At 52.2% G+C, this 26442-nt stretch overlaps 1 protein-coding gene and 1 non-coding gene across 2 annotated transcripts in view; one reads left to right on the forward strand and one right to left on the reverse strand.

Annotated features, from left to right (window-relative positions):
* The window catches only part of SEC16B (SEC16 homolog B, endoplasmic reticulum export factor), a 29104-nt gene extending 5773 nt beyond the window's left edge, over positions 1-23331 (forward strand). The window contains exons 2-26 of the mRNA XM_085299628.1: positions 1097-1203; positions 1849-1948; positions 2281-2392; positions 2907-2914; positions 3105-3286; positions 3691-3848; positions 4498-4559; positions 5665-5800; positions 6451-6681; positions 7176-7273; positions 8001-8082; positions 8326-8443; positions 8985-9096; positions 9570-9675; positions 10420-10560; positions 13758-13871; positions 14807-14879; positions 17831-18109; positions 19305-19372; positions 20475-20621; positions 21080-21169; positions 22135-22252; positions 22382-22455; positions 22987-23052; positions 23144-23331. Coding sequence (XP_085155754.1) covers positions 1097-1203; positions 1849-1948; positions 2281-2392; positions 2907-2914; positions 3105-3286; positions 3691-3848; positions 4498-4559; positions 5665-5800; positions 6451-6681; positions 7176-7273; positions 8001-8082; positions 8326-8443; positions 8985-9096; positions 9570-9675; positions 10420-10560; positions 13758-13871; positions 14807-14879; positions 17831-18109; positions 19305-19372; positions 20475-20621; positions 21080-21169; positions 22135-22252; positions 22382-22455; positions 22987-23052; positions 23144-23209 — 2848 coding nt within the window. The 3' untranslated portion in view covers positions 23210-23331. The remainder of the gene's footprint in view (positions 1-1096; positions 1204-1848; positions 1949-2280; positions 2393-2906; positions 2915-3104; positions 3287-3690; positions 3849-4497; positions 4560-5664; positions 5801-6450; positions 6682-7175; positions 7274-8000; positions 8083-8325; positions 8444-8984; positions 9097-9569; positions 9676-10419; positions 10561-13757; positions 13872-14806; positions 14880-17830; positions 18110-19304; positions 19373-20474; positions 20622-21079; positions 21170-22134; positions 22253-22381; positions 22456-22986; positions 23053-23143) is intronic.
* An 82-nt stretch (positions 23332-23413) lies between these two features.
* On the reverse strand, positions 23414-23732 carry LOC146598824 (Nuclear RNase P). Its single transcript, XR_014895196.1, has one exon.
* Positions 23733-26442: the final 2710 nt, after the last annotated feature.

Raw genomic sequence — 26442 nt, forward strand, 5'->3', positions numbered from 1 at the left:
GGGCAGGCGGCGCCCGCTTGCCGCCCGGCCGCCGCCGCTCGCGTCCGAGCTGCAGCTGCAGGACCGTCGCCGCTCTGATCTCTGCCTTACGGTTGCGGCTTCTGCAGTAGCTGCTCTGCAGGCTCCATCTCTGTCCCAAGGTGTCTTTTTCTTGCAAGTTTGATTAAATTTCTTTTTTTCTTTTTTTTTTAAGTACAAGGTGAACAATAAAAACGTAAGTGGATAACATAGGAATAAAAGGAAGCTTGCAAGCTCAGCTGCTGAAACAGCAGACGGTAGAAGGATAAAACGTGGGGCCGAGGCTGCCTCAGTGAKGAGAAAAAAGCTTTGAATACTCCAGCAAGCCTGGGCTGCTTTGCCTGAGTTATTGCCCTCTGAGAGTTGTAGGGAGAACAGCACAGCTAACGCAGGGCTTTCTGCTGAGGTTGTGAAATGCTTGGCTGGGAAGGCTAGGTATTGCGCAGGACTAACTGAATTACTGTGTAAATTGTGAAGGGTTAAGGTGCACGTGTGTTGGGTGGACAGCTTGCGCTCTGGCTGGGCTCCAGCACAGCAGGAGACTCCTGCTGAGGTCTGCAGGAGATGCAGCAGCTTCAGAGGTTGACAGGAAAGATGCTTTCTGGAGGCCTCTCCTAAAGCATCCGTGAAAAGTGGTCCCTCTAACAGCTCAGTACCTGAGGTGATTGAGCAGAGTTCCCCAGCATCTGAAATTGGATGGCTTCTGAAACCGCAGAGCRCAACTCTTTCTCAGTGACAGGGATGGGAACGGGTCCAAATCTCCCACCTCTGTTCTCCCTCTCCTCCCTGTGTGCGATCCTGGATCTGCTCCTGGCTACCTGTCCTATTTTTGTGACCCCTTCTGCCTTCAAAGATTCCCAACTGGGGTGCAAATCTCACCCCTGGATGTGCTCCCAGCCCTCATCCTTTGCCCTGGGGACCTTCACCTGGGAGCTGATCAGACACGAACTGTGCCCCTTGGAGGATCTGGGCTGGGCCTTTCTGCTGGATATCTGTGCTGGCCCCGAGATGCCCGTCGTGAATATAGCTCAGGTGTGGTTTTCTTTCTTTCTCAGCTGTGTATATTGTGGTGTTTCAGGCAAGGATATGAAGACCCCTACYGGAACTATGCAGCCCCCAGCTATGGAGACGACTATGCTTATTGGTGCTACCACAGGCAGCCTGCAGCCTGGCAGGATGACAGAGGTACGGCCACCTCTGTGGTCTGGCCAGGCTGGCCGGGCCAAGCTGTGCGCAGGAGTCCTGCGAGAGGCGTGCTGTGTCAGACAGCGCGCACAACTGTCACACCGCCTTGCCACCTCCAGGAGGGATGATTGCTGCTTTCTCTGCGATGGGCTATTCTACCTGTTGCGGTGTGAGGGCTTGGTACAAACCATCTCAAGGGGCTTTCTGCTGCCCACGCTCCCAGGCCGTGGATGCCATTTTCATGGTGCAGCCCTGCCTTGAGTTTCCATTTGGAGCTCTAAGTGGGAACTAGGTGCTCCTAGGGAACATTTAATTTTCATCTGCCTGGCTAAAAAAGCCAGAGTTGTTCCTGCTTGCAGGCTGAGCTCAATCATGCTGATCTTGCTGTGCAAACAGAGCTACTGGGGCCCAAGTTTTACCACATTTATGGAATTCCTGGACTCAAAACAGGAAAAAAGAGGAAGGGGTGTCTGTGCTGTGTCTGCCAACAAGTACAAGGCTTTATTGTACCTCTCTAACTCATCAGGCTAATTTGGAAGCAAATGGGGTGTGCATGGCAAATTGTCTGACTCATTGCTCTTCTGTAACTTCATTATGGCTTGTTGCTTGGGAGRAACAACACTAAATCTTGATTTCTCTCTGTAGATTTGAGATGGGGAGAGCCTTATGGTCCCAGTTACCAGGACCAGCACTACTACCGGGGTTACCATCCTAACCTGGTAACTCCATCTCCAGGGCAGGACAGGTAAGGGGCTGCAGCGGGAGGGTTGGGCTGCCTGGAGGCAGCTTTGTGGTCCCTCCGGTCAGAATAGCCACTGCTTCAGCAATCAGGCCAAGCCGTGGATGAACCGGCAGAAAGTTATAGTGCTTGGGAAAGGGATTAATGGTGCTGGTGAACTCTTCCTGTGCCATCTTAAAGTAATCACAGAGCTCAGCTACTGAAACATCACAAGAACATTGCAAGAACCCCAATGATGTGGTCCAAGAAATAAATGCCTCTCGAGATGGCATCTGCTGCAGCAAAGTCTGCAACTGATCCCAAGACCTCGGCTGGATCCTTCCTTTTCCCTTCAGCAGGTCAGAGCCCAGCAACTCATTTGAGGAGAGCTTCTGCTCAGGCTCTCGGTGGGGGCAGGCAGGGGAAGACTCCTTTGGCTCCTCTGAGGAGGACAGTAGCCAGACTCGCAAGGTAACTTCACATGAGCAGGGCATGGAGGAGGTCGCAGCYAGGCGCCCCAGAGACTTTGTAATGCCCTGTGAATTATTACCGTGGGTTATTAGTATTTATAAAATCTCCATCTGCTGGTCTGTCATTCCCCCAGGTATCGGGTTGCATCTGCCTACTGCMCAGTGCTGAGCACTGGGCAGAAAGCCTGGCTGGGTGGATTGCTTTTCTCCCTGTCGAGCGATGTCTGCTTTTTCTCTTCCCCTCCTACAGCCTCCTTGCGTAGTGTGACACCCTGTCACCCCTGCCCAAASGAAGGGGCTGGCTGTCGTGTGACGAAGGCTGCTCCTTCGCGCTTGTGTCCCAATTGCTGTGCTTTGCAAAAGAGCAGATCAAGAGATCAAATCGGAACTTCTCTCTGAGTGGTTTTGCTTGTAGGCACTGCTTTTGGTGATTCCCACGTTCAGGCTGTGTTGGGGAGCCTGTGTTAGGGCTAGGAAAGCCATTGGGCTAGATCTGCAGCTAATTACTTTAAGAGCCATTGGTATGACCAGGGTATGTACTGCGATGAGCCTGAGATACTAATGTGCTCGAACTGGTCAGATGGGGATAGCCTGCACTGTGGTGGGTGCTGCTCGGGTCCTGCTGGGCACCTGCCTCACTAGGTAAGGGCAGATGGACCATTTGGGCCTGTTTCTCTGAAATCAAGCATTTTTTTCCTTCCTTCTCATGTTGGTCCTTCACCTCCGTGCTTCCCTCTTTCCCCGCAGCCTACCACCTCTGGTGAGCCCAGCCTGCTCGTGCAGTACCGTGAGTCTGGGCTTAGCTCCAGCAGCTATGAGCTCAGCCAGTACATCTGCGATAGCGCTGAYCACTACAACCTGGTACCCATGGTGGCTTGGAGCCCGGTGCAAGTAGGTGAGATGAGATGGGTTCCTAGCACAAAGTGCTAATGGGGCCTGAGTAAATGGCCCATGTCTCCTGATCCTAAGATTCACTATCCCATCACTCAGCCAGCTGCAGCCATTCTAGCGTGCAGGTCTTGGAGGGCAGATACCCTTTCGTTGAGAGGGATGTGTTGGGTGCAAGGCGTGACTGAGGACCTAGGGCACAGTTAGATGGTTCTACATGGTCTGGTGGGTGCAGGGAGGTGCTGTACGTTTGCCATCTGCTTTAGGGGACTGTCCTTGCATGGACAGTCCCAGGCAGTGGTGGGCTGCGTAGGTGCAGGACAGGCTGGGACCTGGGTACGTTGTCCATGGCAGAGGTGGTGTGGGGCCAGAGTAGGAGGACTCACTGTGGCCTGTGCCTCTGTCATGCAGGAAGAGCTTCAGTGTCTACACCAGCCCCGGTGGCACCTCAGAAGTTTCCATTGCCACATGTRCCAGTGTGCTTTGGAGCTGGAGGGCAGCTGGTGCTGGTGTGCCCCCACTTCCCTGCGGAGGGGCAGCCAGCTCATGTGGAGTTGCACAGCTTGGAGGTATGCCACAGCCTCTGAAATAGCAATCTCTCATCCTGCTGAGACAGACTCCTCTGCTTTGGGGGATGTACACATCATTGGTTGATGCCCAAACAGCCTTCTTAGCCACCTTCCTGTCTCCTACTACCATCTCCTCTCTGTCTTTTGTGGCCTCTCCAGTCTGTTTCATACCAGACCCCTCCTGGCCATTGCTTTCAGCCTTCACGTCCTCTATACCCTGCTCCTACAACTCTGTAATCCTCAGGTATTGCCTATAACCTGTTCACATCAACCCCCCCAAGGATGGATGAATGCTGGCCTGTACCTCTCTGAAGGACAAATCTGCTTACCTTTCTGAAGTGCTCAGATACACAGGCCATATCCATGCCCAGAGCAGGCACAAGTCAGCCACAGCATTTGCCTCTATCCTATTTTGCTTCCCCAAGGAGGCAGATGCCATCTCAAGAGGCATCTATTTCTTGGACCACATCATTGGGGTTCTTGTGATATTTCAGTGCCTAAGCTCTGTGGTTACTTTAAAATGGCACAGGAAGAGTTCACCAGTACCATTAAACCCTTTCCCTAGGCACTGTAACTTTCTGCCAGTTCATCCATGGCCTGGTCTGACTGCTGAAGCAGTCCAGATGCTGAGTTAGCTCTTGCTTTTCAGGTGATCCTTCATGGCACAAAAGAGCAGGAGGAGCTGCAAGCCTTCCCAGGGCCTCTGGTCAGGTATGCCTCCATGAGGCCCAAGATCTGTTTTCTCTGGGGTTCAGGCACTGCCTGAGCTGTGGTYCAGGGCCACTGGCTGAGGAGGACCAAGAGATGAGCCGAGGACAGACTTCAGATTCCTCTGTTGGAGTCCCTGTAGTTTTGGRGGATAAGGATGTGTGCAAAGGCTAGATATGGGTTAATACTGGGAGGCTGTTCCCTTTCCTGAGGTGTAGATTGTTTTTGGAGTGTAGATTTTAWTTTTTTTGTGTGGATATATGAAGAATATTATATCAGTTATACCAGTACAATATACTAGTTACACCAGTAAGCCATATAAGTGACTTGTGGTTACTCATAACCAAAGCACAGAGAGAGTAGCAGTGTGTAGAAGAAGGAAAACTGTGCACTGAGTAAAAGACTTGAGCAAGCTCAGAAGCTGGGTAGAAATCTGAGGAGCTGAAGGTTAGCAATTCTGCCAAAGGGGACTTTGCTGATGTTAGAGTCCAGATAATGCGTTGGTGTGGTTGAGTCARGATCAGCATCTTTCTCCCTGCTATTCTTCCTCTCTGTCTCACAACCACCTTTTCTTTCCAGTTGTCTAACTCTCTATTGCAAGACGCAGGGCAGTTGTAAGCTGTGTGCACACAGCTTACAGGTTTCTGCCTCAGACCAGACGGGTTTATGTGGTCAGACATGTCATTCTCCCTGCACTGTATTAGTTAATCAGATAAAAGATACTGTCTTCATGCACAGCCTTGGATAGTTATGGCTCTAATAGCTTTGCTGCTAAGCAAAACTGAGGTTCTTTGCAGATGGATGGATGAAAATGTCAGGAGGGCAGAGAAAGGATTTGACATGCCTTCTTCAGCCTCGAAACACGGATATCTGCAAAATATCACAATAATAACCAACCTTGTTAAGCATTTTTGAGCTGGGTGTGATCAATGCAGTATGTGGTCATTGACATACAATGTTTATGTGGTCATTGAGRGTCCTCCCTTCTCTGTCTCTTCCTTAAATCTTTGAGATGCTTGTCAGCAAACCTGGGAACCCTTCAGTTCTTAAGGGTGCCCAAGCTTGCGTTTGCTTGAGTTACTTTTGATTCTTTCCTTTGCTACTGCAGGGAAGATCTGCACAAGGTGGATGTGATGACATTTTGCCAGCACAAGATAGCCACAAGCTGTGATCTCTCAACACAGAGAGGCAGAGATTCAGCTCTTCTCTGGAAACTCCTGGTCCTCCTCTGCCAGCAGAATGGGGTAGGTGTCCAGTGGAAAGTGTTGACTCTTTTAATCTTCGGAGTCAGGTCAGCTATATACCATTTCTATGCCTCTTGAGCAAGTTGCTGTTTTGGGGGAGTGCATCTTAAATGCATMCCATTCCCACAGTGCCATCAACCACTTTGGTACTGCCCAGAGCATTTGAAGAAATATGTTCTCTTGGGTTGCTTTTCATCCTTGTGAAATACCAACATTGTAGTGGAATGGCAGCTCTGAAAGGGACCGGTGCCACCTGCATTTCAGAGTCAGTGCTTAAGCCTAAAAGGAGATCAATCTCTTAACTCAATGACACCTACCCAATCTAATCTGTGACCGCTTGTTGGAAGCAGGTGGATAATATCTTCAGTCTGGGTAGTGCTGTGAAGGTGCTGTGAAGTGCTGGTTGTGCTGACTCCCTTGCCCTTAGATACTGCATGCTGGTGACTGAGGCTAGTCTTGCTGGGGCACCTGTTAGGACATGGATAAGAGCTTATGATCTCCCTGCCCAGGGGCAGTTTGAACAGGAGTGGGTGGGTGCTGCTCCTGATGACAAAAGCCATCACCTGAGTCTGGGTGTTGGACTAGAAATGCTCTGTCATTGCTCAAAGGGCAGCCTCCATGTGCCTCATACCTCCTCTTCCCTGTCACAGTCCATGGTGGGCTCAGACACAGCTGAGCTTTTGATGCAAGACTGTAAACGCCTGGAGAAGTACAAGAAGCAAAACCCTGTGGCTAATCTGTTCAACCCGTCAGATGACGAGTGGCGGGCACATGGGCCAGGGATGGTGGACCTCCTTACAGGGGAGGTCCCTCCCATTGTGGAGACACTGGCACAGACTGTGGAGAAGTTCACCAAACTCCTCTACTATGGCAGAAAGAAAGTAAGTGGTGAGTGGRATCTAGCATATAGGGATGATTCTTTCCTTTGCCTCTGGATGACTCATTTGGCCTCTTTGGCAAGGTTTTAAAGGAAAGGGAAGTCACAAAGTGCCTTGGATGTTTGTGATGTCTTTATGGTGTGTTTGTACCACAGGGCTAACAGCAGAAGTTTCCCACTTCTGGGAACTGGGATGGGGACCCAAATGAAGACCAGATGGACTGTTGTTGGCTTTCTTGTTGTTCTTGAGGGGTTTGGGTAAATATAGCATAGTCACCAGTGCTCTTGTGTAAGTCCCAAGTCTGCAGAGGGAAGAAGCAGAGACCCAGTGCATTCCTCACATGACCTAGCCATGTAGGGGGCTAGWGATGCCCCAAGGAAACTCCAGCAGAAATAGGCTACAGAGCCAGCTAGATAAGCTGATGTTCCCTTCATGGTGGAGAAGGGCAGGGGAGCGGAGTTGACGCAAATGCCTTTTCCTCCCCACATTGGCTGCAGGAAGCTCTGGACTGGGCTATGAGAAACCAGCTGTGGGGCCATGCCCTCTTCCTCTCCAGCAAGATGGACCCTCGGACCTACAGCTGGGTGCTCACTGGGTAAGCTGGAGAAGTAAAAGTGAGGTGTGATGCCTGGGACCCCTCTCTGACTGATGTTGCTGAGCACGCATCCTCTCAGGTGCCCTCRGCTCTGAGGTGCTGCAAAAAACACTAATTTCCATGAGGCTCTTCCAATTCGGTGTTTTTTCTACTGGCCAGAGCAGGGAGGGATTGTCTGTCAGGKTGGGCCCAAATCTTTCAGGCTTCCTGCCAGGCAGAAGGAAAGGAAGCAAGAGGAAAGTAATTCCCTGGAGATACGAGGTGGATTCACTCTGAATCTTCCACTTTGCTCTAGCTGCAGAGATCAACAAGAGCGGTAAAGCCAAGAGTTGGGGCAGGGGTTCAGCCCACTTAGCCAGGACCTAGCCCAGGCTGGACCACAGCACCTCGGCTGGCAAAATGATTCCCAGTGAACTGCCCATGCAGACATTTTCTGCTGGACTGAATATATTCAGGGGAGTTAACAAGAAACTCTCTCGCCAAGCAGTATCCTTTTAAGGAGGTATTATCCAGCATTGGCCCTGAGAGTTGCTCACTCTGGAGGTAACAGATCACCTTGTGGAGTTTGCTTTCCTTTCTGCCTTGGCTTCACCAATGAGCTGAAGCTCCCAGGAGATGCCATTCCTGGGGCGTTTGAGACGTGCTCAACCACGCTGAAGCTGAATGCGGATTTGGGCTCTTACGCTGGGGTTGCAGCACAGCAGCTGTCTCTGCTGCCTCCTTGCAGGTTCACCAACACGCTGGCTGTTAATGACCCGCTGCAGACCCTCTTTCAGCTCATGTCAGGAAGGGTTCCCCAAGCAGCGCAGGTATGTGAATGAGAGCCCCCATCCCCTAGCAGTGCCCTCTGGGTCGCTACTGGGTGAAATGCAGTCCTATCTTCATGCTACAATGCTCTTACGCTTTCATGCTTCGACACCTGTGTCATGGTGCAAGAAAACACTGAGAAGGATGTTGTGGGGAGTTGTGCGGCATGGAGGCTCTTTTGCTGCAGACTGGCCAGCCCATGCTGTCAGGCTCAACTTCTGTCTCCTTCCTTGTCTCCCTCCCAGTGCTGTGGGGATGCCAAGTGGGGAGACTGGAGGCCTCACCTGGCTGTGATGCTGTCCAACAAGGTTGGAGACACGGAGCTGAACCACCGTGCCATCGTCACCATGGGAGATGCTCTGGGTGAGCCGAGGCCTCGGTCAGAGGCCGGCTCGCAGCCCTGCTGTGCCCACGGCTGCTTCTGTGTGCTCCTTTCACAGCACAGAGGGGAGAGGACATCATCCATTAGCTGCTCTCCTGGTGATACCTGGAGCAGCTGGGGTACAGGTGGCACATGTGACTGGGGTCTGAGGCTTGCTCTGGGTGCCAGTTTTAGCACTGGTTGTAGAGACCCTCGGTGGGTTTCAGGCTGATGACAACGTCCCAGAGAAGTGAAACTGGAGGTGTACGCTGGTAGAGCTTCCCTGGTTCCAGCAATGAACCAGCCCTCCCTTAAGCACAGAAAATAGCAGTCTGGGTGGGGAGGAACATACAGGGAGAGGGGAGGTTTAGAGGTCTGAATGGGCAGAGAAAAAAAATGGGACTATTTGGTTAGGTTGTTTTTGGGGGGAAAATTATTTTAATGCCAGCTTGGTTGCCTTCAAAGCAACACTCTGCACAGAGGTCTGTCTGTCAGGGCTAGCGTTTTTTTTTTTCCTTCTCCCTTCTCTCCTTCTCCATTCAGCTGGCAGGGGATTAACAGAAGCAGCTCATTTCTGCTACCTGATGGCAGATATTCCTTTCGGTTAYTTTGGAGAGAAAGCGGACCGCATGGCTTTGCTGGGCAGCAGTCACTGGTGAGGAAATCCAGGCAGGCAGTGGCCTGTCAGTACTTCCAGCTGCTTTTCCGAGTTGTCTCCTTCCTTCTTCCTATCCCTGTGATCTCAAATTGTTCTGCAAAATGGGCTGGCAGCTCCCCAAAAGCTGGAGTCTCACAAACAAAAGTCTTACTAGAGGAAGAAAATATCTCTGTACCTGCTATTGCTTTGAGTTCCCAGCAAATTCAGGAATATTGCGGGTTCTTTGCTTTCTTTTGGTGCTCGTTCATGCTCTGGCCTCACGGAGATGATGTGTTTCCCCTCTGGAAAGCAGAAAGTAAAATTCTGGMGAGTAAAATCATGGGATTTTACTGCTCTTGGTTTTTGCTCTGGGCCTCTTCAGCATGCTCCGGGTCAGCAGTGCAGAGGAGCAGCAGACCTGTGTACCAGGCTCTCTCGAAGGGAGATCTCTGCTCCACTCCCTGAACTGCACTTTTCCTTCTCTTTTGCAGTCAGGCATTTGCCCAGTTTGCCAGGACGGAGATTATCCAGCGCATGGAAGTCTTTGAGTATTGCCAGCAGCTGCGACAGCCCAAAGCCTGCCTTCTCTCCTTCCAGGTAGCAGAGACTGCAAGCGTGGCCAACAGCAGCTCAGACCAGCCTTAAAAAACTCCCTGTTATATACATCCCTCCACATGCACCCCCAAGCCCAGTTGCAGGTGCTCCAGCTGGATCAGGGCTGTTGTCCGAAGCCCTTCGAGGCTTTTTCCCTCTTTGGCTGCAGGAGCTGCTCTGCCCACTGGGCTCAGCACGGGTTTCTCCAAGGCAGGGCTTTCAAATCCTCTTCTCGGCACAGCTCATGGGAGCCTGAGCCAGGGCAGCTTCTGGGGCTTGATGCCATCTGTGTTTGATCTGTGTTAACCTGGTCTAGTTCCCCTCCTGTTCTGTAACAGTCCTGGGTAATTGATAGACTTTTCATATTGTAAATAAGCACCCAGCTGCCACTGCCTCGGGCACTGCACAAATTGTGTAGATGAAAGTTGTGGCTGGTGTCCTTCCCTGCCGTCGATCTGCCGGCACAGTGAAGTCCTGGTGCTGAGGGGAGCACAACTGTGCTGCCCAGGGACAAGGTGGGGAAGGAGGGAGGGTGTCCCAAATTACCAATGACCTCTTGGTGGTGGCACCTGTGACCTGGGATAGTTTGAGTCACACTAAGGTGATCTGCTGCTGCCTYATCCTAAGAGCTTAATGAGTGCGCTGTGCATGCAGCCTGCGATCTGTACTCCTTGCACCATGGCATGAGGGCATGGGCTTCTCCTGACTCAGCTTCCCACCCCAGAACTGTTTATTTCCTTCCGCAAGGTGTACAAGCTCATCTATGCCTCTCGCCTGGTGGACTACGGGCTGCCAGCCCAGGCCTTGCATTACTGCGAGAGGATCGCCACTGTGCTCCTGGGCCAGGGGCTGGCCAGCCACCCCACGCTGGCCAGACAAGTGATGGAGGTGAGTCTCGTGTCATGCTGCCTTGTGGCCACACGAGGGATATTCCATGGGTTTCCCTGGCTCTGGTGGGGGCACTGTCAGGGACCTGCCAAGGTCAGTGTGTGAGGCTTGACCCATCCTAGAGATGCTTGTACACAGCTTTGGGATGGTACTGATTTGTGATCTTCTAGTAGGAAGCTTTCTTTCAGTTTCCTACAGGCAGGGGGTGTTCAGCAGCTCTGGAAAGCAGTTCTGAAGGTTTGCTAGCTGGTGTGCGCCCAACTGGGCAAAGCCAAGACCTTCAGGATCTGCGCACGGCAGCTCTCTGTCCAGGCAGCATCTGCCTGAACAAGAGCTGTGCTGACCTCCGCAGGGCCCAGAGAAAAGCACCAATAGCTAACTCCAATACTTCAGCCTTTTGTGGTGGGAAAGAAGGGAATTATGCTGCTGGTCAAATAGGATGAGATGTTTGGAGGCAACGGATTTCTTTTTTCTCTGAAGCTTTTTTGAATTTATAAGTGGCACAGATTTAAGAAGCTGAAACTATAAGTAGTTGCTTGACACTTCTCCAGTACCTCATCTCAGGATGGCACTGGCCTGCCAGGGTGCTCTCTTGGGGTGAGTAGGAGCATGTGCCAGATTTTTGGCATTGGTTTCTGTCCTCCCCTGGAGCTGGGCAGCGCCGTGGCTGTTCAAAGCCAGCTTCTGCTGGGAACAGAGCAGCAGCTGCACGGGCTGGTGGTGCCCCAGAATGGAGAGGCAGGACAAACACAGTGGAGACGCCTGGCCAAAACAGGCTGCAGAAAACCACCTGATAGTCTGGCCTGAAGCTTGGCATTACGTAACGCTGTGCCACGTTCGACCCCTTCATGGAAACCTATTTACTCTAACAGCCTYTCAGATCTGCAGTTCTGCTGGGGATAATGCTTCTCCTGGGAGAAAACACTTTCATCTGAAAAACCAGTGCATTCATAGACGCGCTCGTCTTTGATGTTTTAGACTGTGTTACAAATTATGATACACATTAGTGTTTGATTAAGACTTCCCCTCTTTTGAAGCTGGGGACGATATACTACCAGGTGTTGGTTCATTAATATTGGATCAAAGTGTGTATTAGCTTTTGGATTAGACATTCCTCCTGTTTAGGAGTAATCATGCTTATAATTTCCTCTTTCCTGCCATTGATTTAGAATGAACACGTGTGTTTCCAAAGAGATCTGATGATGGTGTCCATCAGATTGGAGTAGTGTAGCCTCCTGGCAYCCAGCTCAGTCACTCCAGAAGTGCTCTTAGCTCACGTCAGCTGGTTCCTGTCCTGACTCGGGGACAGGCCATGCTAGTTTTGTTTCGCTGTAACCTCCTGGAGGTGGGAATTGCATTTTAGGCTGTTTTAGACAATCAGTTTTTAAATGTGTTGAATAAGAAGAAACAGCCAACGTGGCAAATCCCAAGAAGTGGGCTAACATCAAACATGTGTTACGGGTGAGAGTCATCTCCCCTCGTGACAGGTGTCATAAAACTGAGTGTCCTAGTCTAAGCAATTTAGCCAGACTGTCACTGTAGTGACTTGGAGGTAATGGCTCTCTGGAGAGCCATTCATCTCACCTTGAGATAGATGGGATAAATTGCCCCAGGAGTGCGTCTCCCTCTCTGTTTACTGTAGATGGAGCCCCTTGTCTTTTAGATGGCTTTTAGACGCAGACCCTTCCTTTGCAGGAGAAATTCAACACCCAGCAGCAATACTGCAGAGAAGGACCTGGGGGAGACAGTGGAACATGGAAGAAATACAAAACAGCAAAATAAGAGGATGCATTTTTTTTTAAGCCAGTGTTATTCTTGGCTCGAAAAGGGAGAGTAGCATGTGTGAGACAAGGAGGTGATAACCCCCTCTGCTTGGGCCTTGCGGGGTCTTGGCTGGGGCACTGTGCCCTATTTGGGATGCTGCACTCTGAGATGGTGCCAAATTGGAAGAAGTGCAGAAGAGAAGAACAAGAATGATAAGAGACTGAGGAAAGAATGACCTCTGAAGGCCTCAGGGTTATTTGCTCTAGGGAAGATATTCTAGGGGAGGAAGGAGGTAGAGGGGGGATGTGATAACCATCCTCCAATATGTAGAAGGCTGTTTTTAAAGAGGCTGGTGCCCAACCGTTGCCCACAGCTACTGAGGGAGCAAGAAGCTTAATTTGCAGCGAAGATTTCACTTGGATATCAAGAAAAGCTCTAGCTCTAAGGACACTAAGCATCAGGACAGCCCTAGGGGAGGGAGACTGTGAAATCTTATCCATGGAGATTTGTAAGTACCAATTAGACAAACAGCTGTAAGGGCTGTGTGGACATATAGGGTATCTTTTTTAGAGTAGGCAGATGGATCAGGTAATCTCAGAAGGTCCCTCCCACCCTCCTGTTATTTGCTGCTGTTAATGATGATAATGCTTGTTTTAAAGCCTTGAGCCAAAGGCCACTGGGGTAGCGGGAAGTGACCCTTTCTCTCTACCTGGCTGGCAGGTATCTCCATTCCCAGAGTGGTTCAGCTGCAGTGATGTGGCTCAGCCTTGTTAGGTAGCAGCACTGTGCTAAAAGGCAGGGTGGCCCCAGGGGCCAGTGAGCAGCTTGGGTGCAGCCCCTGTCTTTTGTGCTCAAAACCAGGCAAAGAAAGATGGCTTGAGGATCCTAGCCTGTGCTCKAGCCTGCAGCCAAAAACCCACCAGCTCCTGTCCTTCATGGGGCAGGTGAAGGTCTGATGTACACACCTGGGAGTCTGGGTTGGTTTAAGAGCCCTTGAGGTCCTGTTAATCCAGCTGTGCTTTGGGCTGGCTAGCTGACAAGTGGGAATAACAGTGCTCATTTGGTTGGAGTATAAGAAGTTCATAATAGTTTCCTGACTTGCTAATATGAAGAGGATAATGGTACTTCAATGTACCTGTCAGCAGAGAAGTCCTCTGGGATCCCCTGGTGGGAGGCACTCAGTATGGCACAGAATGAGGGGCCTGGTCTGTGGTCAGCACTTCTCAGCAGTCATGCAGCAGAGGTAATAGGTCTTGCATARAAAGCAGGCGTTACTCGTATTTTTGTATTACAGGGAAGTGCAGCTCTTGTCCTGTTTTGCCCCTGGCCTCTGTGCCTGCCTGTGCATTGATAGCTGTGAGTGTCGATCTCCGGAGCTGAGATCTTACTTAAGAACCCTGTTTCCCTTCTGCCTCTTTTTCCTGGCTCTGCAGCTAGCTGAACGGCTGAAGCTCTCCGACCCACTGCTGCTGGAGATGCCAGATCATGACCAGACCCTGGAGCCCGACTGGCTCRTACAGCTCCGAAACCAGTGCCGGCAGTGGGAGGTAAGGATGAGTGGAGGAGGGGCACCGCCTGCCTTCTATTTTGGCTGCCATGGGTTGGGGAGCTGTAATGGAGCTGGTTTCTGGTTTGTGGTTTGTCTGAAGGGGTATCTTCCTCCTTCCCTATCCTAAATAGGGGGACAAGTATCAAGGTTCAAAGGCCACCTTTTTCACTGAGGCTTTTCAGAGCTTCTTTTCCCCTTGATTCATGAGCAGGACATGCTGCAGTTCAGGGATATGGTCTCATATCAGGGAYCTGCAGTTTCAGCAGGAGCAGAGAGAGGACTGCAACATACTTGGGGAAGGGCAGTGAGGGCTACAGAGCTTTGCAAGGGGTGAAAAGCWCCTCTCCTTGTCTTGAATCGAGAGCAATAAAAGGGGCTGGCTGACAAATAGAGATCCCTTACTGTGAGGACATTGCAAGGCACATGGCCAGGGCATTGCCTTGCAGACGTGTGCTCTGTTCCTTGCGCTAGAGAACTGATCTGGAACTCAGATGGACACATTTCATTCATGTTTATGTCTTGTTCTTGCCCCTCTTTCTCTCTGGCTTCCCATTCTGCCTGCTCTTGGCACAGTGGTGGTCACACTACAGTCTTGCTGCGAACGAGCTGTAATTGCGCTGGTGCCAGTGGAACCTGTGGCTCCAGGCTTCTCCTGCTGCTCTTGGTTTCGAGGAGCCCGATCCATCCTGTGGAGTCTTTCCCACCACTTGCTCGYTCTGTGCTTGGGTGGCTGAGGAGCTGATGCTCCTCCTATCACTTAGGYTCCTCAAGCCAGTGGGGGAGTTGCAAGGCAGAGCTTGCCAGCATGTGGCTCTCCTTTACATTGGCTTTGCAGTTGATTTAGTCTCTCCTGCCTTCYTGTGCTGCCCGGTTTTCCCTATGCAGACCTGTTCTCCTTCTGGTTTGTCACCTTTGTTTTCTGACTCCTTGTAGATGAAAGAAGACCTCCTTCCTGGGCTGGCATCAGGTGAACCAGAGCTTTCCAGAGCCAGCGGATCAGCTGCAGGTAAAGAAATGGAGCAATGCATTGTATGCTTCTGTCCGGGGCTTCTCCACACATAGCATGTGCAGTTATATTGCCAACCAGCTGAGGCTGATCCCAAGCCTCGGTGTCTATGTGATCAGGTTTTCAGAGCCAGCTGGCATTTCTCAACAGCTRTCCTCTGCCCTTGCATCTCTCCAAAGCACGAAAGTCAGCACGCGCGGCCTGATTCCTCCTGAGAAGCGTTCCTCTGGTGAGGGGGTCTGCCAGGGACAGGCTGCACGCTGAACCYGGTGTTCTCTCCCAAGGCAGCTAGGAAGAACCAGAACCGTGCGAGGAAGGCTTCTAGTATGCTCTTGGACTGAGCATCATTTCTTCTCCTCAAAGGCCTGGCTCTAAAGACTCCCTCCCCTCCCAGTCCCCTAAGAAAAGCTGATATCACTCATTGGCTCCCTTCTGCTGGGAAAAGGGGAAAGGAACAAAGCTAGAGAAACCTTGTCTCGGTCAGGGGAGGGAGGCCTTGGTGACAGGGAACTGGCTAGTTCTCCTTTCTCTTTTCTCCTGTGCAAGACCCCTGTGTGTCCTGGAAGCCTGGTGAATACAAGGGCAATCAGGCAAGACGTGTGGAAAGTAGCAGGGGGCRCTCAGTCCAGTTAGACTCCTCTTCTCCCCACTGAGGAACAAAGTCTGCTCGAATAATTGGGCCTAATTGATGCAGCTTCAGGAGTCTCTGTGGGCTTCATGGAAGAAGGACGGGGTGGTCACAGTGCCAGTCTGGCAGGCAGCCAGCTGGACAAAGCCTGTGTCTCCTTGCCAAGCCTCCAGCTCCAGGGAGCCTCAGGGGAGATGGCCTCATTCTTAGATGGTCCTCCGAGGACACAAATTGGAGCTGAACTAACAGGATTTTATACTTGCTCACAGACTGAAAGATTCAGGAAAGAACTTGTCCTTCTGCATGCCACGATTCAGTGTGCGTATTGATTAAGGCCCAAAATTCATCCCCCCCCACCCCCGGTTCAYCTCTTTGTTCTGCCTCTCTGGGACCCTGGGAGTGCTCTTTTGCTCTGGGACATCCAGAAGATCACATCCTTGACATAGTCTTCAGGTGAGACATCAAGATGAAGGATGCAGGCATCCTTGAATGGCTTCAAGGTAGAGGCTGGAGAGCTTTCAGTTCCTGTCTGGAGAACACATCAATTGGGCAGTCCTGCACACTCATCAGCATTGCTTAATAGCCTCCTCTGTCAGTAGGCTGGCTCTGGCATTGCTTTTTGCTCCTTGATGCCTGCTCATACCCAGTTTTCTGGCACCACACAGCAGAGAGGTGGAGGTAGAAATGCCAGCACTGATGGGTGGGGAACGAAGGCTGATGCAGACAGGATAAAACATGGCAAACTTCTCCAAGTCATTTCTTCCTATCAGCTTTCTCTGATGCTGCCAAATTCCTCTTCAAGGAGCTCTCCCAGGCAGTAAAAAGTATCATCAATCCTGATTGCCTTCTGCTTTTATCAGGGCTGAGCACTGAAACTACAATTATCTTCTGAAAAAAATTGCATGTATGATGGGAAGGTTTCTCAGAGGCCAGGACTACTCCAGGTATACCCTGTTACCAGCAGCTCATTTGGTGCTTTCATTCATTGAGAAGGCTGTTCAGAGTCACCAGCCACATTGGGTATTGACTTTTAATCTCTCGTCTGAGGGATGTGTGTGCAGGGAAAGCTGGCTCAAGGCTGAGTTCATCCATCTCAGAAAGACAATAGCTGAATTAACTTTGCTTGGACCCCGCTGGCCCTGTTCCAGGGCTGACCATTCTCTTATAAGTTTAGTTTGGGGAGATCAGTGGGGAAACTGAAGCGGGTCCTACCAATGACCAAGATGGGACCAATACAGTCATGGAAATCTCCCTCTCTGTCCTCACAGTTCTTCAAGCAATAGGGTTCTCCCTGACTTTCCCCAGCATCTGTAGCTGCTTACTGGATGAACTTGTCAGGCAGTGTGGAGACAAGTGGCAGCAGCTCCAGGAATCAGGTGGCTCTGTCACCTTCCTCCTCACAGGATCTCACTGACACTGCAAAGATATCTCCAGGACTTTATGGGAGTGGTTTACGGGTGAAAAAGCAGTAGCTGAAGCTAACCCTTAGCAGGATAGGAGTGATGATAGCAGGCAAAGCAAAGAGACTTTTAGCATCCTTTTGAAAAGGCTCCATAGTCAATCCCCAGGCCGGCTTAGGGGCTGGATCCTGGCTGATGGCCCCTGTCAGCAGCAGGGCTGACACTTACCTGTGCAGAGCCTGTTTCTGTCTTGGAGGCCAGCCCCAGAGCTGGAACAAGCAGTCAGTAGGAACTGGTATGCATCCTTGTGTCCCTTGGTGCATCCCTCCCTGGGACGAACAGCAGTGTGCTGCATTGTGTCTAATGCCAGATAGAGCAGCAAGTGCGTTTGCTGAATAAAACAAGCCCTTGCCACTTACTCAACCTGTCTTTCAAACAAACAAAAACATCAGAACATCTACCTAAAGCAAGAAACTCTGTGTTCCTGTGGAGCAGGAACGAAGGCTAGGGCTTAACAGATGCACCTCAGAATCAGAGAWTTTTGTTTCTTGCTCGGGCATGAGGTAGGAGTGAAAGAAAAGGCTGGAGGCTCTGGGATCCTTTGAACTGCTAGGCACATGTTGCTTTCTCTTCTGGTCTCTTTGCTTCCATAATGTTCCCATTCTGAGTTTTTGTTTGCAACCTCAGGCATGTTCCCAAGAGATTTTCCCCATCTTTCACAACCTACTTCCCTTGAAGCATCTAAAAGGTCCTTGCTATCATGCTGTGCCATATCTCCTTCCTCACCCACGCATGTTCCACTGGGATTGCTCCTCACCATTTCTCACGATCTCCTATTGACGTATAATGGAAAAAGAAAATTCTATGCAGTGATGCAATAAGATTGTAAATACTGGAGTAAATTCCCAAGGTATGTTTTCCAGATGGAGAATWTGGCCGTGGGTTTGCCAAGAGCAAGGGCTACCAGCATGACCAGTGGCACCAGCAGAGCAGCCCTCTGTTGCTGCAGAGAACAAACTCCCAGGAGGACTCCTTTCTCCAGCCCTTGGCACCTCCTCCGGCATCAGCATCTGATCAGGTCAAAACATCGCTGCCGCTCAGTATCAGGCCAGARCACCAGGCAAAAGTGCTCAGCCCAGGGACAAGTGTCCTTCTAGGAGAGGTTTGCTATGACCATTCTCCACAGGTGGTCCAGCCAGCAGGTAAGCATGGTGGTGTTTCCCTGGCAGCACTCTCCAACCTGTAGGAGGAGAATTCAGTAGAGAGTAAGTGTATGTTTGCATGTGCACAGAGCAGAGGAAGGATGGTGTAAGCGAACTATGTGTTTGGTTCAAATCAGCCTGCCTGGAGCATTCCTGTAAGGGTAGGTCTGGGTAGATGTTAGGCTACATTTGGGCTTCTTTCGTATTCATAGGAATAAATGAGCTGGAGATAGGTCTGAAACACACCTGTTCTTCCTTGTTTTTCTACAAAAGTGCCTCTGCCCCATTCATAACAATTGCATGGGTCTCCCCTGGGGAAGTGTGACTGAGGAATCCTTGCACGTCTGGTCTCCTGAGGCACATGCATCACTTTGAACAACACTCTCTAAAGGCACTGACTTCACCTCAGTGCCTTGTTTCTCTGAAAAAAAGCACTCTAATACCGTCTCAAACTTGGCATCATGTTTATCCAGATGCTTCCTGTACACAAATCACTTCCCATCAGGACTGGCCACCCTGGGCAGCYGATTCTTAATTTTTACAAGACCTCGCCCAAAGCAGCAAGGGATTCTATGATTCTATAACAAACTCCAGGGCTGGCAGCTGTACTGCTTCCCTGMTGGGTGGGAAGAGGAGCTTCAAATTCAACAGCACAAACCAGATTTTTGTCTGAGAGATACTGGTGCAACCTTCTGGCTTACTCCCTCCCTGAAGCCAATACAGTTATAGGCCTGGATTTTTGCATCTATCAGGGAAGGACTTTTGGCCATGTAGYCTTGCTCTGGGGTAGTGATGTGACGCAGAAGGTGAATTGCTTAGGAGTACTTGGCCCATTTCAGCAGTATAAAAAATAGAGGAGGAAAGAGGCATCTCCCGATGTTAGTGTTTTTGGTCTTATTATGGAAAAGCAGCTGATTGCTGTGTCTGGCTGGAGGGGTCTGGCTGTTCCTGGGAACCAGACTGGTTTCTGGCTGCACATCCAGCTTCTTGCAGAGCRTGTCGGCATGTGCCTAGATTGATTTGGCCTCTAATGTGAGCTGAAGCATCTTGCAGCAGAGAAGCCAGCTGAGTTGCTGCCTGGATTCTGTAATGATGGCAACATTATAAATACCTCTAGCCAATGCAAAAATATTTACCTGTGGGAAAGTCGCTCCCAGCAATGAATCCTGACTGTGCCCTTCTCTCTGCATCTTAGGARATGCCAAGGAGCCTCAAGGCCCCCCACTGCCCCATGGGGTACAGCAGACTATTGCAGGAGAGGAGGTGAGATGAAGAAGGATGCAGGTGGCTTGCCCAGAGAGGTCGGACGGACCATATTGCTTAGTGGCCGGGCAGACCTGGAGGACTCTCACTGGTTTATCTCCCTTCATGTGTTTAACCTGCATGAAATGCCAKGTCATGTTGCTGTCTGTTCCCTCTCAGAGACCTGATGTGATATGGTAGCTCTCAGATCCTTCCACCCCCCTCCCAGCTCAGTGGGACATWTGGCTGCACCTGACTGCCCTAAATTGCTCACTGCACCCTGCTACAGGTCCATGCTGTGCAGCCTCATGCACTGGGGTGGGGGTGGGGGGTGGCACGCACAGCTGCTAGACAGGGGTCCTGGTGGAGTGGTTCCTCAGATTGGTGCTGGTTGTGTCCACCTATGATAGTTAACTTCACACAATTCTCCATGCTGGACCCTGGCACCCTTGGTCTCCAGACATCTTCTAAAGAAGAATATTCCTTGACATTGTCTCTCGGGGAAAAAAGATTATTTCCAAAGGCTGTGTTGTGTACAGGTTTCTGCCCTCTTGGTATGGCCGTGGGTGAGTTGAGGCTGGTAGGCTCAGCCTATTGTTCCTTACATTTTGGAACCAAAACCCAGCGTTTTTATTTGTGTTCTCACGTGTTTTTAATGGGACTGATGATCCCTCTGACAGCCAGAGAGCTCTGAGGTTCAGATTGGCCCAGCCAGCCGCTATGTTAACTCTTCCCTGTCTGCTGCAGCAGGATATAATAGTTCCCTAGGGATATTATCCATTGAGCCTGAATTAGAGGAGTCCCTGGACCACTCTAATCATGGTCAATGCAGATACTCCATGAACGTCAAGGCAATGTAACTAGCTTTATGATGGTCTTGCTCGCCTCTTTGTAGGTCTGCTTGATGCAGGTCTACAGGAGATAGCCAGACCTACAGGGGAGGCAGGAACAAAACTGGGCTTAAGCCTTTCCAGAGAGCTCAGGTCCTGAAGGGAACTGACCCGTGTTAGCTTAATTGCCCCTGCCTTTCAGGATGACTCCTCGCTGTTGTCTGTAAATCCCCATCTCCCTGGCTTCCTTGTCTGCTTCTTCATGATATTTATAACAGTATCTCTGACACCAGCATGAGTTAAATGCAAGGGCCCGAACAGTCTCGGAGAGCTCTACYATCTCTATGGAAGAGGACATTCAGCCTTCCTCGGAAAGCGTGGCCGAGGATGTCACTGATGAGCAGTCCTCAATGGAAGAGGAGAACCCAGATGAAGTTAAGGTGAGTACCCAGCAGCTGATGTAAAGACAAACGCCCCTAGCTTGTCCCGAAGCYTCCTGTTCCTGAGGCTGAGCTGTCTTACCTCTGTGCCTGGCCTGCCCTGTGTAACCACCCAATGCTGTCCCTGACCGCTGTGGTCCAGCTGTGCCCCACACAAAATGGGGTGCCAGCTCCTGAGGTGCTGTGGCTGTGCCTGGCTTAGTGGGACTTCTCAGCTGTGCAGCTTCTTTGCTCTGGGCACCCTTTCTGGCAGTGCTGGTGAGGGGGACAAGCAAGGAAATCCCCCACTCTTGCTCCTAGCCCAGTAGCACGGGCAGGTGCTTGCTCTCCTCTCCACCATGCCTGGGGCTCAGGAGGCAGGAGTGAGGCTGGATACCAGGCTCTTGTGGGCTATGGTATCTCTAATTTATCACTTTTTTCTACTAGTTTCCTTTTGATTATGAAAAACTATTTCCCAGAGCTCRGGATTCAGATGGTTCGGTTGGTTTCGATCGAAGCCTYCAAAGGAAGCCTCTCCCAAAGCCAYRTCCGACACACTGGGATCTCAGGTACCAAGAAGCCTAATGAAGGCTGTCCTGTCCCACGGTAATACCTCAGGGCAYGCCAAARAAAATGGGTACTGTAATTCTGCCTTCACCTGCTGTATCTCCCCTCACTTCTCGCGTGCGTGACTCAGCTGTGCCCACTGGACAGATTTTCACTTCTGTAGCAGGCCTGCTTTGTGCTGCCCTGCACGGGGATGGACTGACAAGGGAGACTGGGAGCCCTTTTAGCCTGGAAGTGAATTCTTTATTATTAATAATAGTGTATTTATAAAGCATCTTTGATCTGGAAGGTTCTCAAAGTGCTCGGCAAACTCTGCAGGGATCGCTTGCCCTCCGCTGAAGTGGAAAGCAGCAGCTGCTAGCAGCAAATGGCAATGCTCCAGTGGTTGTTAGGAGCTGAAGTGAAGAATAATTTCTTTAACTGSAAATGCAGCAGAGATGGGGGGACAACCACATGTAATTACCCCCAATCCTGGCCACATCCTCCTTGGGACATGCAGATACATGCACATTGTGTCTCTGTGGCCAGAACTATTGGTTTGGAGGCAAGGATGTCTTGGAGCAATCTCTGCTGGGGAAGTCTCCTCCTCATTCAGAATGACCTCCAGTCCCATAGCAGGAGACTGGGGCACGTTCTTCCCATAAGAGACAAGGAATCAAGGGTTACAGCTAGCCCGTTGGCCCCCTGCACTGCAGTAGGACTCTTATCCACTTTTGAGCTCTTCAGGTAGTTTAGGTTTGCGACATGGCTCTCGCCGTGGGATCACTTGCCCTGACCAGCTACAGATGCCCTTAGCTTGGGTGCTTGAAGCTCTTGGGTCACTTGGGACAGGGGAGATCTTCAGCAGGATTGGGACAGACYGCTGTCCCAATGATTAAACACGAACCTCTCTCCAGTGTGGAGCCATTCCCTTTCTGCYGTGCAAGGCCCTTTTGCTCTAAACCAGTGGATGTGGTTCCCTCCTCAGGAACGGTCTTCGCCATCCCCCCTTGCTTCTCCTCTTCCAGTGGCTGGGACAAGCCCTTCAGCTCAGCTTCCTGGGGGCTCATCTCCTACTGCACCCAGTCCTGCCTCCAGAAACCCAGGTAAATGGGGCAGACACTGCCTGTSTCCTGCTCACACCTGGCCTTTTAGAAGCTGCTCCTTCGTATTTTAAGGGTTGGACATCCTGGAATGAATGAAACATGATGCCGATATCCTTATTATCACCCCAGTGTCCATGGAGATGAAAAGCTCCTGGGGCATGGACGGCAGCGAACTGGCAGCCTTTCCTGAGGCTGGAGATGAGGTGAGGAGAGGAGGGTGGTTCACGTGCCTGTCTGTGGTTTTGGGGTGTCTGTGCGTTTTTGCCCTCTTTTCTTAGAGCAAAGTCGTAAGCAGTAACACTCCTCTGTCTCCATAACGTCTTCAAACCTTGTAGGCCTATTTTATCTGAATTTGCCAAGGGGTCAAAAGCTTTAGAGTTGCTATGTTTGTACAAAATTCATTAATATAGGTGGTGAGTAGAGCTTTATTTGTGCCTCACCGTGAACTCAGCACAAAAACGTCCCCGCTGCATAACYGTGGTGGTGGTGGGGAAAAACCTTGATGGCTGTTTGCAGCTTATTACCCCTCGGAGGACCTGTGACAAAGATGGAGGTCCCGGGTTGGGTTCCTTCTGCCCAGTCAGGGGGAGGATGGAGGATGGATGTCCCTCCTGACCTGGTTTTGGTGGTGAGCCCTTAACATGTGGGGCAGAGCAATGCGTGTGGGGGGAGCCCCCCTCTGCTCCGACCATGGGGGACGGCTGCTCAGCTTCTCTCTCCGTGCGCTGTTCCAGGAGGGCTCCCGCGCACCCCCGCCGGCGGGGGCCGTCCCGCTCTTCAACCCCACCCAGGTCCCTCAGGTGAGAGCGTCCTCGCAGGTGTCCTGGGCGCGGGGCGGGGGTCCTGCCCCGAGGACGCCCCACGTTCTCAAGGTGTTTCTGTGCTCCTCAGCTTGCTGCTGCCAGGCCCCACCAGCCCCGGCTGCTGGCCCGGCGGCGCTACCCCAACCTGCCGTGAGCCCCGGGGCCCTCTCCTGCCTTTGCCCCGGAGGGGCTGGAGGCCCCGCGYGCCCGGGAGAGGCGCTCAGCACCGCCTCGCCTAGGCGGGCCCGAGGACCCCCGGYGCTGCCGTGGCGTGGTGCTGCCCCCTCCGAATAAAACCGTTCTGGTGAAAAGGGAGCGTTTTTTTTTCTTTATGGAGGCAAAACGCAGCAGTAAAACGTCCGGGGGAGAGTAGTCTGAATTGGGTTGTGGGGCGGTGCCCCACCTCACCCATTGGACTCAGCAGTGCCGGCCGTGAGTCTGTCTCAAAGCGCCGCGGGGCCGTGGGCATCCGCCGGGGCGGGCGGGCGCCGCCGCCGCCCGCGGCTTCTCCTGCCCGGCGCGGGCCGCCGCGGCGCCCCGCCTCGCTGGTGGCTCACCCGCCCGGCGCGGGCGGGGCCCTGCTGGGGCCGCCGCGGCCCCTCCCTCAGACCTTCCCCGAGGCGCGGGCGGGGTGACGCGCACCCGGTGCGTGGCCTCGGCGGTGAGCTTCCCCCGGACAGCGCTCCGCGCCGCCCCGCCGCTATATGCCGCCGCGCCGCCCGCCTGCCGCCAGCTTAGGGCGAGCCGACGGCGCTACCCAGCGCGCCCCGCGCCGCGTCATGCTAATGAGGGCACGCCCCCCTCGCGGCTGCGGGCGGCGGCGCGGCGGGAAGGGGGGGGGCAGCGCGCGCGTGCGCGGCCTCTGCGACCGTTGCGGCCGTTGGTCGGGGCCGGTTGGGGCCGGGGGCTGCCCCGCCCCGCCCCGCCGCGCGCCTCGGAGCAGGGCGGCAGGTAGCGCCCTCCGCGCCGGCGTGTGGGCGGCTGGAAGCAGYCGTGGGGCGCCCCCTCCTGTGTGTGTGGCGGGGGGCACGGCTCCCTCAGCCGTAGGCAGCGGGAGAAGCCCGGGGGCCGTGCCGGCCCGTGCCGCCGAGGGGCGCCTCTGAGGCCTTCATCCCTCCCCAGCGAGGCCTCGGGAACGTGSGGCAGCGCCTGAGTCAGGTGGCAGTAACGGGAGGGGGAGTCTGTGCTGGGGAGCAGAAGGTCTGCCTGGCTGTTAGCGTGCAGGCGGATGCAGGTGGCCCCATTTGAAGTGCCCCTAATAGTGTAACCCTGCATAGCTGTGGGGTCGCTCGTTTGCTCTGAGTGCTCAGCGTTGCCAGCTCGGCTGTCCCTCGTCCCAGGGCTGTGATGCCTCTGGGTTTCGCCCAGCAGGGCTGCATGGGTAGAGGGGAGTCGCTGARGCCCAGGCTGTCTGCGCTGTGGTAAGTCTGACCTCTGGGTGGCCCTGTGYGGCTGGATAGTGCAAGTGCATTGGCTCAGACTGTGCAAGTGATCTACTGGTGCTTGGATTCGTAGGCCTGGGGTAGTTTTTCCCCTCTTCTCACATGTGGAGAGAGATGAGCCGCAGGGCTATGTGTTTCAGGCTCTCTGAGCTTTGCTGGGGCCTGAGCTTTGCCCTGCTGGGCATCTCGTGTCTCTGCCATACTGTGGGCTGCMCTTGAGTCTTCTTCCCCCACGTTCTTAAATCTGGGATGCTTCTGGCCCAGTGCTTGTGGGCAATCCTCTGTGGGGTCAACGTGTCTCCTCTCTGGCTTTATAAGGCCCTTTTGCTCTTTTCCAATCTTCTGAGTTGGTTTAAGCACTCTGAGTAATAAGTGAAAMTCTCACTTTGAGCTTTAAACCTCATACTGAGATCGAATGTGGTTTGTCCTGGTCCTTTTGCAGCCTCTTTTTTTGGAGGAAGATAATCTACTTAAGGAGATTTCTTACTTATGTAAGTCTGCAGTGGTGGAACAGGTCTGGCAAAGACTGGTGGGGATGTTAAATTAATACGTTGCTTGGGTGTGCACTGGGACTAGGCAGTATTTGGAGCAAGTGAGCTGAAGAGGGCACAAGTGGTGTGGAGATGTGAGTGTGTGGGGGGGTGAATGGTAGATCTCCCCTCTGAGGGAGGCGGATGGCAAGCAGTCTCTACCCGAGCAAATGGGGAGACTCTCCTGCATGTTGGCACAGAAATAGAAAAGGGTTAAAGCGTCAGGAAAAATACTTTTAAAATTAAATCTTGTGACTYGGGGATTGTTCCTTAGATTTTGGGGTTTCTCACTCCATTTCTGATCCTCCTGAGGTTGCCAGAAGTCAGGCAGTGAAGTTCTTCCAAGATGGAGCATGCTGCAAACTCCTGTGAGAGAGGCAGCTCAGAGTTCAGCYGTGCAAGGGAGGCAGGAGTTTGAGGTTTACTTGTTTGCGTGTAGACTGTTGCAATGTTGCAAAGTCACAAAAGAGTTGAGAGGCTGAATCTGCATTGTTTGGTGTGCACCTGGCACAGGTGAATCTGGTGCCAGGTTTCAAGGAAAGAGCTAAATCAGGAAAGGCTGTGGGTAATGGTGGTGGCCCCTTGCAAAGGGAGAGGGTGTCATGCTATGGGAGAGGAGTGATCTTCCGTTAGCCTCCCTCTGTGGAAAGGTAGAGGTAGGCCAGCTGTCTSTTTGGGCTGGGAGTCCATTTTTTTTCCTGTGCTGCTACAAAGGTGATGAGAACATCTCTGTGTGGAGGGACAAAGTCCCCCTGGCCCTGTGGGACGTGAGAAACCGTGCAAGTTTGCTCAGATAAGGGTGAAGGCACGGGATSCTATTGCCCTACGCCATGGCGCCAGCACGTGTCCTGGGAGTGACTCTCTGAGGTGCTCGGGGATCAGCCTTTCAGAGGGAATAGTGGATTCACAAACCTGTGCAACAGCACTAAATATCCTGAGGGAACTGAGCACCTGGGTGGCTGGAGAGGGGCAGAGTTTGCTTGTGAGTTTTCTTATGGCCTTCCAGTGAACCTGTGGTAAACTGGAACTAAGACTTTTTCTTCCCTCCTCATCCTCTCCTGAGAGCACTGGAAATGCATTAACCTGACACTAATTGTTACTCTGACTGATAACAGCAATTAGGGCCTGTAATCTGAGATCAACTCTCTGCTATGTGGAGTGTTATAATTGCTGCCTGGGGGAGCTCTCTGTTAAAYACCCTGAGCTGGGAGGCTGAAAGGAAGCTGTGGGATGCTCCTAAATGAGATGTGCTTTCAGGAAGAGGTGAGCATGTGCCAGGCTCCACAGGTGCAGGGCTGTGTCTCTGCCTSCTTCACCTCAGCCTTGCTCTGTCTCCGCTGAGGCTGTGTATCAAGGAGGACCCTTGGGGGACCAGGAGAGAGCAGGTGAAGATGTCTGTAATCTAGGCCATGCTC

The sequence above is a fragment of the Rhea americana genome, unplaced genomic scaffold (genome assembly GCF_003343005.1).
Source record: "Rhea americana isolate MKP2758 unplaced genomic scaffold, rheAme1 scaffold_151, whole genome shotgun sequence".
Classification (NCBI taxonomy): Eukaryota; Metazoa; Chordata; class Aves; order Rheiformes; family Rheidae; genus Rhea; species Rhea americana.